Source organism: Stegostoma tigrinum, chromosome 9 (assembly GCF_030684315.1).
Source record: "Stegostoma tigrinum isolate sSteTig4 chromosome 9, sSteTig4.hap1, whole genome shotgun sequence".
Lineage (NCBI taxonomy): Eukaryota > Metazoa > Chordata > Chondrichthyes > Orectolobiformes > Stegostomatidae > Stegostoma > Stegostoma tigrinum.
In genome coordinates, this window is record NC_081362.1 from 35,435,863 (window position 1) to 35,454,650 (window position 18,788).

Here is an 18,788-nt window from a genome sequence, read left to right on the forward strand (position 1 = left end):
GAGTGCAGTTCATAGATCCTTGAAAGTAGAGTCACAGGTAGATACGATACTGAAGGCAGTGTTTGATATCCTTGCCATTTGGAGCTTACAACTATCCTCTACAATTTTTGTCATATGTAAATCTTCCATTGTGGCCCCATTTTCAAGTCAATATCATTAATGTATAAAAACAGCCAGCAAGCATCCCACCACTGAGTCCCGTAAAACACCACTTGAACGTGCTTTCCATTCACAAGGGTGTCAATCTTATTTCCTGTTACTAATTCAACTAGTAAGGTTGATGAGGGTCAAGCTGTGGATGTGGTGTATATGGACTTCAGTAAGGCATTTGATAAGGTTCCCCATGGAAGGCTCATTCAGAAGGTCAGGAGGAATGGGATACAGGGGAACTTAGCTGCTTGGATACAGAATTGGCTGGCCAACAGAAGACAGCGAGTGGTAGTAGAAGGAAAATATTCTGCCTGGAAGTCAGTGGTGAGTGGGGTTCCACAGGGCTCTGTCCTTGGGCCTCTACTGTTTGTAATTTTTATTAATGACTTGGACGAGGGAATTGAAGGATGGGTCAGCAAGTTTGCAGACGACACAAAGGTCGGAGGTGTCGTTGACAGTGTAGAGGGCTGTTGTAGGCTGCAGCGGGACATTGACAGGATGCAGAGATGGGCTGAGAGGTGGCAGATGGAGTTCAACCTGGATAAATGCGAGGTGATGCATTTTGGAAGGTCGAATTTGAAAGCTGAGTACAGGATTAAGGATAGGATTCTTGGCAGCGTGGAGGAACAGAGGGATCTTGGTGTGCAGATACATAGATCCCTTAAAATGGCCACCCAAGTGGACAGGGTTGTTAAGAAAGCATATGGTGTTTTGGCTTTCATTTACAGGGGGATTGAGTTTAAGAGTCGTGAGATCTTGTTGCAGCTCTATAAAACTTTGGTTAGACCGCACTTGGAATACTGCGTCCAGTTCTGGGCGCCCTATTATAGGAAAGATGTGGATGCTTTGGAGAGGGTTCAGAGGAGGTTTACCAGGATGCTGCCTGGACTGGAGGGCTTATCTTATGAAGAGAGGTTGACTGAGCTCGGTCTCTTTTCATTGGAGAAAAGGAGGAGGAGAGGGGACCTAATTGAGGTATACAAGATAATGAGAGGCATAGATAGAGTCGATAGCCAGAGACTATTTCCCAGGGCAGAAATGGCTAGCACGAGGGGTCATAGTTTTAAGCTGGTTGGTGGAAAGTATAGAGGGGATGTCAGAGGCAGGTTCTTTACGCAGAGAGTTGTGAGAGCATGGAATGCGTTGCCAGCAGCAGTTGTGGAAGCAAGGTCATTGGGGTCATTTAAGAGACTGCTGGACATGCATATGGTCACAGAAATTTGAGGGTGCATCCATGAGGATCAATGGTCGGCACAACATTGTGGGCTGAAGGGCCTGTTCTGTGCTGTACTGTTCTATGTTCTATGTTCTAATTCAATCTAATTTTATCTTCTATCCCACAAACTTTTACTTTATTGACCAATCTGCCATTTGTGACCTTGTCAAATGCCATATTAAAATCTATGTAGACAACATCCACTGTACAAACTCATTGACCCTCCTTATCACTTCCTTAAAGCATTCAAATTTGTAAGGCATGACCTTTCCTCAAAAAAGCCATGCTCAGTCCAGGATCCTTCTCATCAGGACAGAGTGTAGTCTCAGCAGGAGGTCACAAATCTGGAATAGTATAAACCTTTGGTATTTGAGACATACCTACTTCTGAGATTAAATTTTTTGAGAAAAGGTTGAACCCATAAATCAATAAAAGGTAGAAAAAAAAAGTTGCTGGAAGACCTTTACAGCATCCGCAGATCTTTTGGTTCTAAAGGTAGATAGCGAGACGATGTTTCCTTTCATGGGGAAAATAAATGTTCTCCCATTCAAGATAGAAATGAGAAGTCATCCAGGGATCTTTTGTATTTGCAATGGTCTTTCATGTAGAGCAGTGAAAACAGAGTCATTGAATATATCAAAAGCTTGTTACATAGATTGTAGATTGAAGAAAGGAGTTAAGGGTTATTAAGCAGGGAGGGAGAAGACAGACAGGAAAGTGGAAATAAAGTCCGCAATCAGGTCAGTATGATCTTACTGAATGGCAGAGCAGATGTGAAGGACCAACTGGCCTACTTGACTTATAGTCTACTGTTATAGTTTAATAATCAACATTTCCTGATAAAGCCACTCTTTTAAACAGGCAACAATGTTTTGTTTTAGGTAGACAGACAGACAGTCATTATGCATATTTATGCATCTTGTCAAAATAGCAAGTTGGCAAATTATTTCTAGCCCTCTGCCAAAGACTTCCTCTAACAGTAGTCCACAATTGCTCATCTTAGAGAGCATAACTTACCTTTGCTTGTCATCCTTTTTTAAGTGATGCTCCTGGTCACTAGTTAGCATTGAAAATGACAGCTTTGGCTCAGCTTCCTCCTTGTTAGTTAAGACTTGAAGTAATTACTGGTTCTCATACTCTGACCTTTGCACAAACCAAACTGAACTTCGAACCTTCCTGGTCAGTTTGCTTAATACCATATCACCTTGTAGACAAGGAGGGTGGATACTACAAATTAAATTTAAAAATATGCTGACTTCATTTATGTTCATAAAAACCTATTCTGAGGAAGGGTCACTGGATCTGAAACATTAACTGTGATTTTTTTCTTCAGATCTGGCAGCATCTGTGATGAGCTTTTCCAGTAACTTCGATTTTTGTTCCTCATTTACTGTCATGCTGCTGTGTCAGTCATGTCATAGTACAACTAGATCATCTGTTGCAGTGAAATTTGATGCTTGCTGGTAGACGACATTGGATGAAGTCGTTAAAAACTGAAATAAAAAAAATAAAGCACGCAAACACTTCAGCAAGTTAAACAAAGTAGTTGAGCAGAAACCAAAAAGGAAAATGGCCTCATTCAGTTGGTAAAATATGAAAAAGATGCTTAAGACTTAACTCCTTCAAAAGGAATTTAGCGAAACTAGTTGAATTGCTCACTTTGTTTCTTTTTTCTGGAACTCATTTTGAAGCAGTTGTGCACAAAATTCTCTTTGCCAATCTATTTCACTAACTGAAATCAAAGTTTGGCAAGACTTTATTTCCTACAAATTGGATATTCAAAGCAGAAGTCTGATTTTAATGGAAGGGTCAAGAAGATTAATCTGATATTTAATTTCAACAAAACTTCCTTACATGGTATTTAACAAATATACATATTTTATAATACTGTACAGTTTGCACTCCACAAAATATTATTCATAACTGATTGAAAATTTCATGTATTTCAATGATTTAAGGTGCCCACTTTTGTGCAACTTTCACATATTGTAACCTGAGCATTGGAGGCAAATACTGTTAGTGAAGGCATTTATATTTCTTAAACCATCCCAGTTTAATTGCTTTATGTACAGAAATTTCTTCATCTCATTCAATGTAGATATATTCTCTCTTTCCGTGAGTACATTTTCCATTATATTTAAATTTACTTTTCTCAAGCTTTCTGCTTGAATAGTATAAAGTCAAATTTCAAAAATGTATAAGCATGGAACATTTATTTGTTCATAATCCAAAAATAATGTAAATACAAAATTAAATACTTATCTTTGGTGCAAACATGCTCTTATAATCCTCCTAGATTAATAAACGTATATGTATCACTATAATTAGAGTATTCTTGTATATTAAATTTAAATATAAGCAAGGCTATTGATCACAAAAATACTTCTATTCAGAATGGCTTCGATAGGTTTAGCAACTGAATAGCACAAAGTCCCTGAACTTCAGGCGCTAGATTCTGTAAAGAACTGGTGACCATTTGAGAACAGTTATGTTGCCAATAATGTTATTAGTATTTAGCACTTCAAACAGCAATTTCTTCTGCTAGTTTGATAAGCCAAGCATTGAAGCAAAGCAGTCAAAAAAACTGGTGATATTGCAAAAAAGAAAAAATCAATTCACATACACTTCCAACTTTAACCAACCATTTCTTGGAAGCTTTTCAGAATGCTACCCGAGTCTGATATTTTAGCACAACTTTACAAAGCTGGTAGTAAAGGGGGAGAAGTGTTGTGTCATGGTCTAAAGTTTGGCGAAGAATAAATGGACCTCATTTTTTGAGGTCTGCTACATTCTTGATATCCTAGTACAAAAATGACAATTTCAGTGATGAGCAATGGGAGGTTGTGTACAGCATGAACTTTCCCCTCTAAATATCTTCATTATTGTGCTGGACTCCTTAAATGTCAATTAACTGTATTGGCACCTGGGAAACTTTTCTGAAACAGCATTTTCTTTGTAATCTCCTAAAATTGGTTTTAGAATCAATTTCACTTCTTGCTCACTTCATTCATAAATGCAGAGGACATAACGTTTTACAAATTGCACAAAATAGTAGAAAAGTAAACTGAAATCACATGGCAGTGTCTTCCAGGAAATATGCTTTGAGGACAAAAAGGGATATATTACAAAAATAGGGAACATAAAAGGCGGCATTACAAAAACTGAAAAATGGATACAATTGGACAAAATGTTCACTTAGATTTTCCTTGCACAGAATTACCAAAGAACCTTTACTGAAAGTTTCATACCACTTGCACAGATGTAGAAAAATGACTGATCTTGGTCCAAACAACTGCTTTGTATATTTAACATGATCTCAAACGAAACCTGAATTTGAGATATCTTAAGTTTTTCTTTTCTGTTATAAACGCACTTCAGAGTATAGAATCCTTCCACTGGGTAGTCAATTAAGGCTAATAGTGCTGGCATGGTTTACTGTTGTACTGTAAAATGGGTCAATGCTTGCTTCAGCTTTGCCGCAATCTGGTAAGAAATAAGAACATTCTCAATGAAAAGCTTCAAAAAGTCCACATTTCCTTCAAACAATTTCAACTAACATGATGTTATCACTTAAACATTTCATAAGCAACTATATTGAAAAAGGTTAATTTTCTAAGTACTTCATTTATATATATTGGTGCTTTTCCCACCCTGCAGTTTGCAAAATTATGTCCTCTGTAGTCAGCAGCAGTCTAATACAGTGCCAATCAATTCCACTATTGAATGCTTTGCCCACAGTCTACAGGAAGGGATTCCCAAGATTTTAATTTGTATGTAATGCTACTAACAATGCAGGAACAAGCCCTTTGATCCAAGACATCTTTATAATCTCAATCATTGTCTTGTGTTCCTAACTTTCCAAAATACCCTTTTTTCAGTTGGTTTGGTAGCCATAGAAATAGAATTTCAGGAATATGTAGAGAAGCCTCTGCGGTACACTGTAATATAACTGTGACCTCATGTGATTGTGTCTACTATAAGGTTGGAACTAAAACAGCTCTAGTCAAAGATGCCAACTGTGATATCATGCATATATTCTTAATAAATACTATTTGAAGAATCACGTTGTCGTCTAGTCAGAGCTCTCTAACAGATAAGCCCACTCTAAAAACAGCATTTGCTTTGATCATAAACTTTGGAAGTACATTCCATAGTCCCACGATTTTATGTTAAAAGAGTGATTTAGCCTGCTTTTCCTAAGCGCATCATATTTCATCACACACCTACTCTCCTCATTCTACACTTCTCAATCACTAGAAATTTTCATCTAATTTTTCCTCATTTCTTTATAATTTAAAAATTAATATAACTCCATCAAATTAGTCCTTAAATCTCCTCTGAAGGGAGAGTTGGAGCTGCAGAGACAATTTGCAAAATGGGTAAGTGTGATTATAATTTAAGTGGTGGAAAATGGAACAAAACGACAGGACAATAATCATGTTAGCTCACAGAAATGCTGTGCCTAGTAATGGGAAAAAAAATCAAAGCAAAATACTGAAGGTAAAGAACTCTTTTATATAGAGGTCATTATATTGGAATGAATGAGAATGATACCAGGGAATAAAAGCTGTAAAATAATAGTGGAAAACATATCTAGCAATAGTGGAAAATACTTGAAATTATGAAGAAGAGTGTCCAGGAGAATTGTACTCCTTTTCAAAACTTGAATGAAGCAGCCAGTAACAAACCATCATGTATGAATAGACAAATTTTGTGATTCTTTAATATTTCTCTTATTTGGTTTCTTGTTGGTCTTTGCTTTGTAGGTGAAATCTTCTATTATTTCAGTGTAACCACAAATAATTTATGAATCCCTGTAGCAAGAGCAAGTCATTTCAACTGTGGGGTTACTACAGTTGAGCCCCTACCTGGCATCACACATACACTTAAAATCAGTTCAGTTGTCTATGGTGTAAGATCCCTAGTTATTTCTCGAATTGTTGGTCCATGCATGCAGAAAATCAACCACTGTAACGTTAAGCCTCCAAAGTCAACATCAACTAAATTTCTAATTGACATGCCTTCATTCCATAATCTGTGGTGTACTGTCAAACAACTCGCTCTTTAGATTATGAAGTTCATCCCATTGTAGTTTAAGTCTTGCATTATTCTCCAAAATTTGAAATAGTTGGGTTATAGTCTGATTACTTCAATCTGGCAGAGATTTAACGTATGATGCACTAATTCTGCACAGCTGAAATACAGTGCTGGTACTCTCTCTGACGTTCAGATTAAAACTCCTTTCTTCAGACTTTATTACAGGTTAAGAAAAATAAATCCTATATGACTCAAATGGCAAGAAAGGAAGGGAGGGGCTAAGAGAAAGAGTGGCAGGTGAGAACGCAAGCGAGAAGCAGGGAGTGAATAACTAGCAGAATTTTATACAAGAAAGGTCAATTAGTCAAGTCAAGCCTTACACTGTGCACATGAACTAAGAACCAAGACACTCTGGAATACAGATTTTTATAAAAAAGTTAATTAAAATTAACTTTTGTTTGCTTTATAGCTAATTAAAGAACAACATCCCTGCAGTTTTTAGATCATATCGCCGAGTGTGACAAATATAGAATATGGAGTATAAAAATTTCAACTTTCAACATTTGAATGTTGACCTTTCATGGATTAAAATGTGTTTTATAAAGGAAGGAACATGGACCTAAAATGCTGTAGTGGTTACCTGACTTCAGTGTGAAGCATGCTTCATAAGACAAGCATGAAATAAACAAACCCATCTGCACTGAGATCATTTTATCTGAAGAGATCAAAATGAAACATCGAGTCATTCAAGAAATCCGTATCTTCTGTTTAATTCATAATTATGATAAATTTCCCATGTTGAGAGATGAAAGGCTCACCTGCTCATTGGCCAGCTTGGTAAGACAATGGAGCTAGACTCCAGAATACAGATTAGCCTACATTTATGTCAATACCTGCTTTTAAGCAACAGGGCAGAGAGAAGGATAAATGGGTTTATAAGCAAGAACTGGAGAGACACTGCCTCTTCCCCTTGCTTGTTTTTCTGATCGTCAAAAACAGCGTCTAGTGCAAAACTTGTGAAGATGACCGATCACTGAAAAGTCAAGATGCTGCACGTGCTGCAAATGAGTCAACGATTAATCAACTGTGGTTTCGGGTTTAAAATCCAACACCTCACAGATTGAGAGGCATAGAAAAATTAGAGAAGTAGATTAAGGCCATCGATCCATTTCACCATTCAGCATGATCTCAACGCCATACTCCACTCTCTCCCCATACCCCTTGATATCTTCACTTCTAGAAATCTATTGCTAAAAATTGCATAGCCTTATTTCTTCCCACTGTTACAGAGTTGTACAGCATGGAAACAGTCCCTTTGGCCTAATTTATCTATGCTGACCAGATATCCTAAAATAATCTAGTCCTATTTGCTGACATTTGGCCCATACCCAAACCCTTTCTAATCAAATACCCATGCAGATGCTTTTAAATGTTGTAATTGTACCAGCCTCCACTACTTCCTCTGGCAGCTCATTTCATACTCTCAGTGTCCTTGGTAAGAAAAAGATGTCCCTTAGGTCCCTTTTAAATCTTCCTCCTCTCACCTTAAACATATAGCCTCTGGGTCACCCCTGAGCCTCTGATGTTCCAGGGAAAATAGCCCAGCCTATTCAGACTCACCCTATGGCTCAGGCCCTTCAGCCCTGGCAATATCTTGTAAATCTTTTCTGAACTCTCTTAAGTTTCACAAAATCCTTCCTATAAGAGCGAGGCCAGAGTTGCACAGTGTTCTAAACGTGGCCTAATCAATGTCCTGTACTGCCACATGACCTCCCAACTCCGATATACTCAGTGCACTGAGCAATAAAGGCAAGCATACCAAACGCCTTCTTCACAATCCTATCTACTCGTGGCAATCCTATCTACTCGTGACTGCACTTTCAAGGGACTAATGAACCTGCATACCAAGGTCTCGTTGTTCAGCAACACTCTCCAGTGCCTTACCATTAAAAGTTTAAGTCCTGCCTTGGTTTACTTTTCCAAATACTCCAGATGTGGCCAAACCAGGCTTTCGCATAGCTGGAGCATAACTTAACAGCTCTTGAACTCAATCCCTCTATTAATGAAAGCTACACACTATACGCTTTAACAACTCCATCCACCTGGGTGGCAGCTCTCAGGGAACTGTGAACATGAACATGAACCCCATGATCCCTCTGCTCCTCCACACTGCCAAGAATCTTTCCGCGAACGCTGTATTCTGCTTTCAAGTTGTCCTTCCAAAATGAATCACGTCACACTTTTCAGGGTTAAACTCCATCTGCCACTTCTCAGCCCAGCTCTGCATTCTATCAATGTCCCTTTGTAACCTAAAACAGCCCTCCACACTGTCCACAAGGTGACCCCACCTTCGTATCATCCACAAACTTGCTCATCCACCCTTCCATTCCTTCATCCAAATCATTCACAATAATCACAAATAGAAGACGATCCAGAACAGATCCTTGTGGCACACCACTCATGACTGAACACCATGTTGAATATTTTCTGTCCACTACCACGCTTTTATCTTCTAAGGGTCAGCCAATTCTGAATCCAATCTGCCACATTTCCCCTACTCCATGCCTCCTTACCTTCTGCATGAGCCTACTATGGGGAACCTTATTAAATATCTTACTTAAAAGCCATATATACCACATCCACTGCTCCGCCTTCATCCGCGTGCTTGGTCACCTCTTCAAAGAATCCAGTAAGGTTTGACAGGCATGATCTATCCCTCAAATCCATGCTGACTATCACAAATCAAACTGTGCCTTTCCAAGTGATTATAAATCCTGTCTCAGAGCTCTTTCCAATAATTTGCCCACCAGTGATATAAGACTAACTGGCCTGTAATTTAAGGTTATCCCTGTTCTCTTCTTTGAACTAGAGAATGACGTTGGTCTCTTCCAATCTTACAGCACTATACCTGTGGACAGTGGAGGACAAAAAGATCATCGCTTAAAACCCTGCGATCTCATTGCTCATTTCCCATAGAATCCATGGATAAATCCCATCAGGCCCAGGGGACTGGTCTATCTTCAACTTCTTCGGAATTCTTAGCACATCTTTATTAACATCAACCTCCTGCAGCCCACCTGCCTGTTTCACAATGTCCTCCTCTACAACTAGGTCCCTCTCAGTTATGAATACTGAAGAAAAGTATTCATTAAGCACCTCTCCTATCTCTTTAGGTTCTGTGCACAAATCCCCTTTACAATCCTTGATCAGCCCTACCCTTTCTCTGGTCATTCTCTTGTTCTGCACATACGTGTAAAAAGCCTTGAGGTTTTCCTTGATCCTATCCACCAAGGTTTTCTCATGCCTCCTTAAAGCTCCCCTAAGCCCTCTCTTCAGCTCCTTCCTGGCTAATTTATATCCTTCAAGCCTTTTCTGTTCCTCTTTTCCTAAACCTTACATAAGCCTCCTTCTTCCTCTTATCCAGTCATTCAACCTCTCTCGAGAGCCATGGCTCCCTCAAGACCGCATATTGTCTGCCTGCTAGGGACAAACAGAGCACACGCAGTATGCATTCTTTAAACAATCTCCATATTTCTGTGGTGCTCTTCCCTGACAGCATCTGTTCCCAATTTATGTTACCCAGTTCTTGCCTAACTGAATTGTAATTACCTTTCCCCCAATTGTAAACTTTACCCTGCCATATGTACCTATCCTTAACCGTGACCATCATGAAAGAAACAGTTATGATCGCTACTGCCAAAATGCTCTCCAACATGTCTAACAGTTGGCCTGGTTCATTGCCAAGCACCAAATCCAAAATGGCCTCTCCTCATGTTGGTCTATCTACATATTGTGTCACGAATCCTTCATGAACACACTGGACAAAATCTTCTCCATCTAAACTATTAGAACTAAAGAGTTTTCAATCAATATTGTGACTTCTGCACCTTTCCAGTATCTGCCTCCCAATCCACTCCCTCTATTTCTCTGTAACTATTCTGGGGGTCTGTAAAAACACCCCAAAGTGACTGCTCCTTTCTTGTTCCTGACCTCAACTCAAACTGAGTGTAGACATAGCATTCTCAAACTGCCTTTCAGTAGCTGCTATACTCACCCTGACTAGCAATACCTTTCCCCCACCTCTTTTTCCACCCTCCCGATTTCTTTTAAAGCATTTAAATCCCAGAACTTCCAACAACCATTCCTCTCCCCGATTTACCCAAGTTTCTGTAAAGGCCACAACATCATAGTTCCAAGTACTTCATCCATGCTCTAAGTTCATCCACTTTATTTCTGATACTTATAACATTGAAGTATACACACCTCAAACTATCTTGGTATCTGCAATCATGCTCCATCGACCACATTTCTTTATCAATCACCTCACTCCCTGTTGTGTCTGTGGGAAGGCTGAATACCTCATCCTCTGAATTATAAATCCAATTCCCGAAACCCTGCCAAACTAGTTTAAATCATCCCGTACAGCTCTAGCAAATTTTCCTCCCAGATATTTGTGCCCTTCCAGTTCAGGTGCAACCCATCCTTACTGTACAGGTCCCACCTTCCCCAGAATGTGCTCCAATTATCCACATAGTGGAAGCCCTCCCTCCTACACCAGCCCTGTAGCCATGTGTTTAGCTGCACTCTCTCCCTATTTCTTACCTCCTTATCACGTGACACAGGTAGTAATCCAGAGGTAACTACTCTTTGTCCCGGACTTCAGCTTCCAACCTAAGTTGCAAGTTTTTAGGTGGCATGGTGGCTCAGTGGTTAGCACTGCAGGCTCACAGCACCAGAGACCCTGGTTCGATTCCAGCCTCGTGTAACTGTCTCTGTGTGGAGTTTGCACATTCTCCCCGTGTCTGCGTGGGTTTCCTCCGGGTGCTCCGGTTTCCTCCCACAGTCCAAAGATGTGCAGGTTAGGTGGATTGGCCATTCTAAATTGCCCATAGTGTTCAGGGGTGTGGGGGTTATAGGGTGATCGGTCTGGGTGGGATGCTCCAAGGGGTGGTGTGGACTTGTTGGGCCGAAGGGCCTGTTTCCACACTGTAGGGAACCTAATCTAATCTAATTCCCTATACTTGTTTTTCACATTCTCAGCCCTTTTCCCGCCAATGTCATTGGTACCAATGTGTACCATGACTGCTGGTTGCTCACGCTCCCCCTTAAGGGTCTTGAAGACACGATCCACGACATTTCAGACCCTGGCACCCAGGAGGCAACATACCATCCTTTCATCTCATTCACGTCCACAGAAACGCCTGTCTGTGCTTACTATTGAATCCCCCAATACAACTGGTCTCTTATTCTACCCCCTTCCCTTCTTTGCCACAGGGTCAGGCTCAGTGTCAGAGACCTGTCTGCTATGGCTTTGCCCTTGTAGGTCGTTCACCCCCCCCAACAGTATCCAAGGCGATTTACTCATAATTGAGGGGAACGGCCACATGGGATCCCTGTACTGTCTGCCTATTCCCATCCCCCTTCCTGACAGACCCAGGTACCTTTTTCCTACCTTGGGTGTGACCACATTCCTGTAACTCCTTTATCACCCCCTCAGCCTCTTGAATGATCCGGAGTTCATCCAGCTCTAGCTCCAGTTCCCTAACATGATTTTTGAGCAGCTGGAGTTAGATACACCTCTCACAGGTGAAGTCAGAGGGGACACCAGCAGTGACCGTTACCTCCCAAATCCTGCAAGAGGAGCATGCAACTGCCCTAGCTTCCATTCTCTCTACTCTAAATGATAATGATAATGAGATAATGAGATAATGATAATGAGATAATATAAAGCCTTATTGGACTGAAGGGCCTGTTTCCACAAGGTAGGGATTCTATAACAAAAAAAACCCCACGTTCACATCCAAATCATTTATATAAAATGATGAAAAGCAGTGAACCCAGCACTGATCTTTGTGGCACAACACTGGTCACAAGTCTCCATTGTGAGGGAAAAAAATCTCTCCACATCACCCTCTGCCTTTTACTTTGGAGTTAGTTCTGTATCCACATGGCTAGTTCTCCCTGTATTCTATGTGATCTAACTTTGTGTCAGGCTTTCTTTCCTTCCAAGTTTATTAATGGTGCTTGATGTCATTTTTATTATTTTCTTCTGAATTGTTAGGTAATAAAATTATTCTCTCTCTCTCAAGGAAACTTAAGTAATTGTCTCCTTCATTTTTTAGCAAACTATTTTTTTAACTATGGTGTTGTAGCTGTGATAAAAAAATTGTTACAGTTGGTCAAGTCTGTGTTAGAAATTGGAGAGCCGATTCCCCTCTTTCAGTTGATCGTAACAATATTTAAGACAAAAAGTTGTGTTTTTATGGAAACACTTTTGACTATATTGGGATTCCCATTTTGTAAGAGAACCTAGATTAGAACAAAATGGAATGGAGAAGCTGTTTACTGTACAAGTAGAAAATAGATTTAGTTAAGGCACATCCAGCAGAATGAGAAGGAAGTCATTAAAAAACACTGGCCCTATATTAGCGAGGCATAAACAAAACTGATGAACAATATTAAACATGCTGCATCTGTGGAAAATTACTGTCACGTTATATTCTTGTAAGAAATTTAAGGACTTCTCCAGTGTGAAGTCAACTAAAATTTGGGGAAAATAATAGTCTACAAGTCTAGGACCACATGCTAGTCACTTACATCACAGTAGGATAAAAGGTAATGGGCAAGTTTGCTTTTATTTCTCATCAAGTTTTCCCTTCGTTTGAAAGCAATTCAATATTCAAGTTTACTTGGGCTTTTCTGAACCCAAGATGAAAAGCTACATTACAATCTCTGTGCTACAAAAGCAAATCACAACACAGCCTTAACTGATAAATAAATGTTTCCTAATAAGTTCATGCAAGGTGAAACAAAAGTGATTAAAGATTCTAAACCAAAGAAAAGAAAGATATCAAAAGAAAACAAAGACTACCAATCAATTCTGGAATTATGCAAGTCTATTGCTGGCAAGCAACTACTTCTGAAATTTAGTTTAAAAACAGCTATTATCAAAGTCTAACCATCTGAAGGGTAACTTTCTCATTTGGGCTGGTACCCTAGTGCTTTCAACTCATGCGCAAATGCATAGATTTAAATCTAAGATCCACAAATCTAAGAGTTAACCAGGTTTTCACTATAACTGTTTCCATCAAAGAAAATCAGAGGGCTTTTGGTAAGTCTGACAAAATATGAGTTGTTTTGAACAGCACAGATTTTTGTTTCAAAAGAGCTTCTGGCAGAGTCTGAACGTAATTTAAAAAACGTTTTTAAAAAAAAAATCTAAATCTTGCATGAAGTGAGGAGGTTGTTTAATTTCACTGTTGATTTTAATTCTAATATATAAATCAACAGTTGATTTCTTTACAAAAATCAAAATCATGGTTAATACCTGAAGTTTATTTCACAAAGAGAATATAATTATAATGGAACAAGGCAGTGAAAAAGGAAACCAGTGAGCAGAGTCTGTTCTGCCTGTTTTGAGGGCAACGTGTTCAGCACTTCACCCTCTACCACTTGTGAATCATTGCAGTTTTCTTTCTCCATTAAAATGTTTATCCAATTCCCTGCTGAAAGTTACTAACAAATCCAATTCCATTACCATACGAAGCAGTGCATTCCAAATCTTAACCACTCATTCTCTAAGAAAGGGTTTATTTTACATCATATCTAGCCTTTTATCAATTACCTTAAACCTTTCAGCTATGGTTATCAACTCAAAGCCATTGGAAACACTTTCTCTTATTCCATCTAAATCCTTCCCGATTTTATGTAGCACAACTAAAAGTTAATTAAATTGCATGAAGAGAACACCCCGGTTCCTTTCATTTTAGGGATAGTAGGAACCGCTGATGCTGGCATCTGAGATAACAAGGTGTGGAGCTAGATTAACACAGCAGGCCGGGTAGCAGAGGAGCAGGAAACTGATGTTTCAGGTCTGGACCCCTCTTCAGGAAAAAAAAAGGTCCAGACTCAAAAGGTCAGCTTTCCTATTCCTCTGCTGCTACCTAGCCTGCTGTGTTCATTCAGCTCCATGCCTTATCTCCTTACATTTTATGTCTTTTGTCCCTACAGCATCTGAAAAAGAAAACAGATCTGTGAAGCAACCTACCGTCTCATGAAACTCCACTTGCTGCTGTAGGTACAGTTGGATTACAGAATTGTAATCATAAAGTCGATTACTGTGGAAGTGATTCATTTCAGCTGTAATGAAATTAAGGTCTGAATTCAATAGCCTTTATGCAATCATCTTTATGCACAAACTTAAAACGTACAATAAAGCAAAACCTAAGAAAATACTTTCAATTTCTACACTCTAATAAAACTTTTTATACCTATGTTTTTTGTTCCCCCCGCCCCCGCCAATTTCTCCCCATTCCAGAAAGAGGGGGCAACCTAGGCTACACAGGGAAATAGAGCAGAAGCGGGTAAATGGAATGGAGGTACAGATTACCCATAATCTAACAGAGTGGGGGAACAAGGTAAAGCAGAAGATTGCTCTATTCGTGTTCCTATATTACAGAGCATTGACAAGAAGCAAATCAGCAGGAAGACAGCTTCTGCACAGCAGACCAACTCAGACTTTCACTTCCCTAAGCTGCCATGACAATCTCACTACAAAATGGAGTCTATCAGAATAGCAAATCAGATTACCTGACACATCTATAACAGGAAGTTTCTAGCTGTATTTTAGTGCCACTGGAAGTTTTACGGGTAACATTGAGGACATGCAATACGTAAATTTTTTAAAAATTAAAATAGTTAAGACATAATACTGTAGATTAAAAATATTTTTCTCCTCAACACAGTGATCCCTGTAAATTAAGTTAAGGCCAGACAAAGTTCGGTTGGCTACATAAGATAAAGTGTGTATCAAGTTTCACACTTTAGATTAAAGACATTAAGAAAGATTCAAATATAAATCAAGTTTTTTTTCATTTATGTCTATTTCCTTGGGCCAATCCATAACAACAGCGTTCCCAGACATCGGAGAACAACCAAATGTTTCTCAAATGCTCCTTCTAGCAGTCCAAAAGATCAGCCATGTGAATTACCCACCACAGTGATACATCACTTCCCTAACACTCCAGTCACTGTCCTCTCCCCGAACTGGTCATGATACTTGCTGCAATTAAATCCATAGCCTCAGGGACATGACATGGTCACCACTGGAGGGAACTGGGATTTTGTGTAGCAGAGAGTGAGCAGAGACAGAGAGAGTCGGGTATCAGAATGGTCAGGAATCCCTGAACCCCTAAGTGCTATGAATTAAATTACACGAGAGAGAAAAAAGTTGGTATCAAGGAGAGGAGGGAAATTATATCTTTGGAGAGTTGGAAACCATGCACCAAAAGACAGACTGTGGACTTACATTTGGAAACCTGGGGTCAAGTAAAGCAGAAGGAATGGGTGGACATGGGGACCACAATTTTCCACAATGCCAGAATTATCAGCAAGATGGTGAGTGGGAGTGACACTGAGAAGTGCAGTCTATAAGTGGGCAAGTTGACATTGCTCTGGGTAAAACGTGAAATACTGTTTCCAATTGTAGAGAATGATGAACTAAAACCAGAAAACAAATATTCTTATTGGAGACAACAAATGGAAGAAAAAGGAAGAAAGTTCTTGGATGTAGGGCTACAACATGGAATGTGTGGCTACAAAAGTCTGAAAACTGCCAACAAATTCAAGAACAGCGTCTTCCCCGTTGTTATCAGACTTTTGAACAGTCCTCTCATATTAGAGTTGATCTTTCTCTGCACCTCTAATACTATATTTTGCATTCTTTTCTATTACCATGATGAACTTATGTAAAGCCAAGATCACACACAAAGTAATGATTTTCACTGTATCTTGGTACATGATAATATTAAATCAAATCAAAATACACAACCTCAGTGATATTAAGGTAAAAGATTATGTTAAAATTATGAATACCAAAAGTAAGGAGTAAGTGAAGTGGATGCCCTGATTGTCGTCTTCACCTGCTCATTAGAGTCCTCCTGGTTTTTTGAACTTCAGCAGTGGTTGCTGAGGTGAATCCACAAGAGACAGTACTCAGCTATAGGGGTCCAAAGCATATAATGAAAATGCAGCAACATTTAGAAGTCGTGGTCAGAATGACTTCTTGCCTCCAAGCAGAGTTGGCAAACCTAACACCAGCAGCCAAGAATCCCAAATTTCTAACAGTATTGCGATGAAAAAGCTGCGGAAATATCACAGGGTTCAAAACTGTTTTCTTCCACAAAGGGAAGAAAAATCGAAAGCATAAATGAATGCAAAGTAGGCAAGGTCATGTTTAAAAATAAATTTTGATCCTATACACACCTTGGAATGTGTAGGACATTGTTCCAATTCGATTCACCATGGTATTCTTTTCCTCTGGTGTCACTTTATTCAAAGCAACCAGTTTGTCACCCTCTTTTGCCTTCTCTATAGCTCCCTGTCATAAATAATAAAATCACAGCACCAGACACAAGTTCATAACACAAACAACAAAACTATTAAAAGTCTCAAGGTGGTGATCTCATTGAAACCTACACAATACTTAAAACAGACGGATGGGGTAATTATAGGTGAAACACAGGTAAGATATTTCTCCTGGTTGAGAGTTTAGAATCACGGGCGCAATTTAAAAATTAGAGGGATGATATTAAAGTAACAAAGCAAGGAAGTTTTGTTTTTACTCAGAGTCCTGAATCTTTGGAATTCTGTTCTCCAGAGGACTATGGAAGCTGAGTCTGAGAAAATGTAAAATTAGAGATTGATAGATCTTTGGTTGTGTAGGTAAAAGGCATTCAAGTGTTCAATCAGCCAATCATTATATTAAATGGTGCAACATGCTCAAATGGGCAAAAGATCTATACCTATTCCTGTAACATAATTTCTCTCAGATCAACCTGAAAACCTTGAATTTCAGAGTTTTGGTCGATAAAGTTATTACTGACTAAAATTCTACATTGTCAGATTATAAATAAAGGATTTTTAAAATATTTTTTCATGATTTAGGTGTCTCTGGCTAAGCCAGTATTTGTTGCCGATCTGTGAAGAACTGCAGGTCATGTTGTGCAGGTACACTCAGTTGCTGCTGAGAAAGGAGTTTCAGGATTGTCACTGCTTATTCTGAAGTAATGGCAGTATAGTTCCAAATCAGGATGTGGTTCAGCTTAGAGGGGAACTTGCAGGTGTCGGAATTTCGGCATCTGCTGTCTTGTCCTTATAGGTGGTCTATGCCATATCTTAGGAGGCTCAGGCAAAGGAACCAACTGAGTCGCTACACTGCATCTTACAGATGGTACACACTGATACCACTGGCCATTGATGATGTTGAGACAGTGAATGTTTAAGTACATGGGTGAGGTGTTAATCAAGTGAGCTGTTTTATCCTGAATGGTTTTGGGCTTCTAGAGTTGGTGCTGCATTTATCCAGTTACGTGGAGAATAAACCATCATACCCTTGACAGGAGCCTTGGCAAGGGTATAGAGAGAGAGAGAGAGCGCGAGAGAGAGAGAGAGCGCGAGAGAGAGAGAGAGCGCGAAGAGAGAGAGAGCGCGAGAGAGAGAGAGAGCGCGAGAGAGAGAGAGAGCGCGAGAGAGAGAGAGAGCGCGCGCGCGCGAGAGAGAGCGCGAGAGAGAGAGAGAGCGCGAGAGAGAGAGAGAGCGCGAGAGAGAGAGAGAGCGCGAGAGAGAGAGAGAGCGCGAGAGAGAGAGAGCGCGAGAGAGAGAGAGCGCGAGAGAGAGAGAGAGAGCGCGCGCGCGCGCGAGAGAGAGCGCGAGAGAGAGAGAGAGAGAGCGAGAGAGAGAGAGCGCGGAGAGAGAGAGAGCGCGAGAGAGAGAGAGCGCGAGAGAGAGAGAGCGCGAGAGAGAGAGAGCGCGAGAGAGAGAGAGCGCGAGAGAGAGAGAGAGCGCGCGCGGAGCGAGAGAGAGAGAGCGCGAGCGAGAGAGAGCGCGAGCGAGAGAGAGCGCGAGAGAGAGAGAGCGCGAGAGAGAGAGAGCGCGAGAGAGAGAGAGCGCGAGAGAGAGAGAGCGCGAGAGAGAGAGCGCGAGAGAGAGAGAGCGCGAGAGAGAGAGAGCGCGAGAGAGAGAGAGAGAGCGCGAGAGAGAGAGAGAGAGCGCGAGAGAGAGAGAGAGCGCGAGAGAGAGAGAGAGCGCGAGAGAGAGAGAGAGCGCGAGAGAGAGAGAGCGCGAGAGAGAGAGAGAGCGGAGAGAGAGAGAGAGCGCGCGCGCGCGAGAGAGAGCGCGCGAGAGAGAGCGCGCGAGAGAGAGCGCGCGAGAGAGAGAGAGAGAGCGAGAGAGAGAGAGCGCGAGAGAGAGAGCGCGAGAGAGAGAGCGCGCGCGAGCGAGAGAGAGAGAGCGCGAGAGAGAGAGAGCGCGAGACAGAGAGAGCGCGAGAGAGAGAGAGAGCGCGCGCGCGCGAGAGAGAGCGCGCGAGAGAGAGCGCGCGAGAGAG

General features: G+C 40.6%; 1 protein-coding gene across 2 annotated transcripts in view; it reads right to left on the reverse strand.

Moving 5' to 3' along the window:
- Positions 1-3,202: 3,202 nt before the first annotated feature.
- The window catches only part of LOC125454706 (sorting nexin-9), a 196,277-nt gene continuing 180,691 nt past the window's right edge, over positions 3,203-18,788 (reverse strand). Inside the window, exons 15-17 of one of the 2 annotated variants that reach the window (XM_059648480.1) lie at positions 16,667-16,781; positions 14,451-14,542; positions 3,203-4,849 (exon numbers count right to left, since the gene is read on the reverse strand). In XM_059648480.1, coding sequence (XP_059504463.1) covers positions 4,799-4,849; positions 14,451-14,542; positions 16,667-16,781 — 258 coding nt within the window. In that variant the 3' untranslated portion in view covers positions 3,203-4,798. The remainder of the gene's footprint in view (positions 4,850-14,450; positions 14,543-16,666; positions 16,782-18,788) is intronic. The other variant, XM_059648481.1, reaches the window with a different exon arrangement.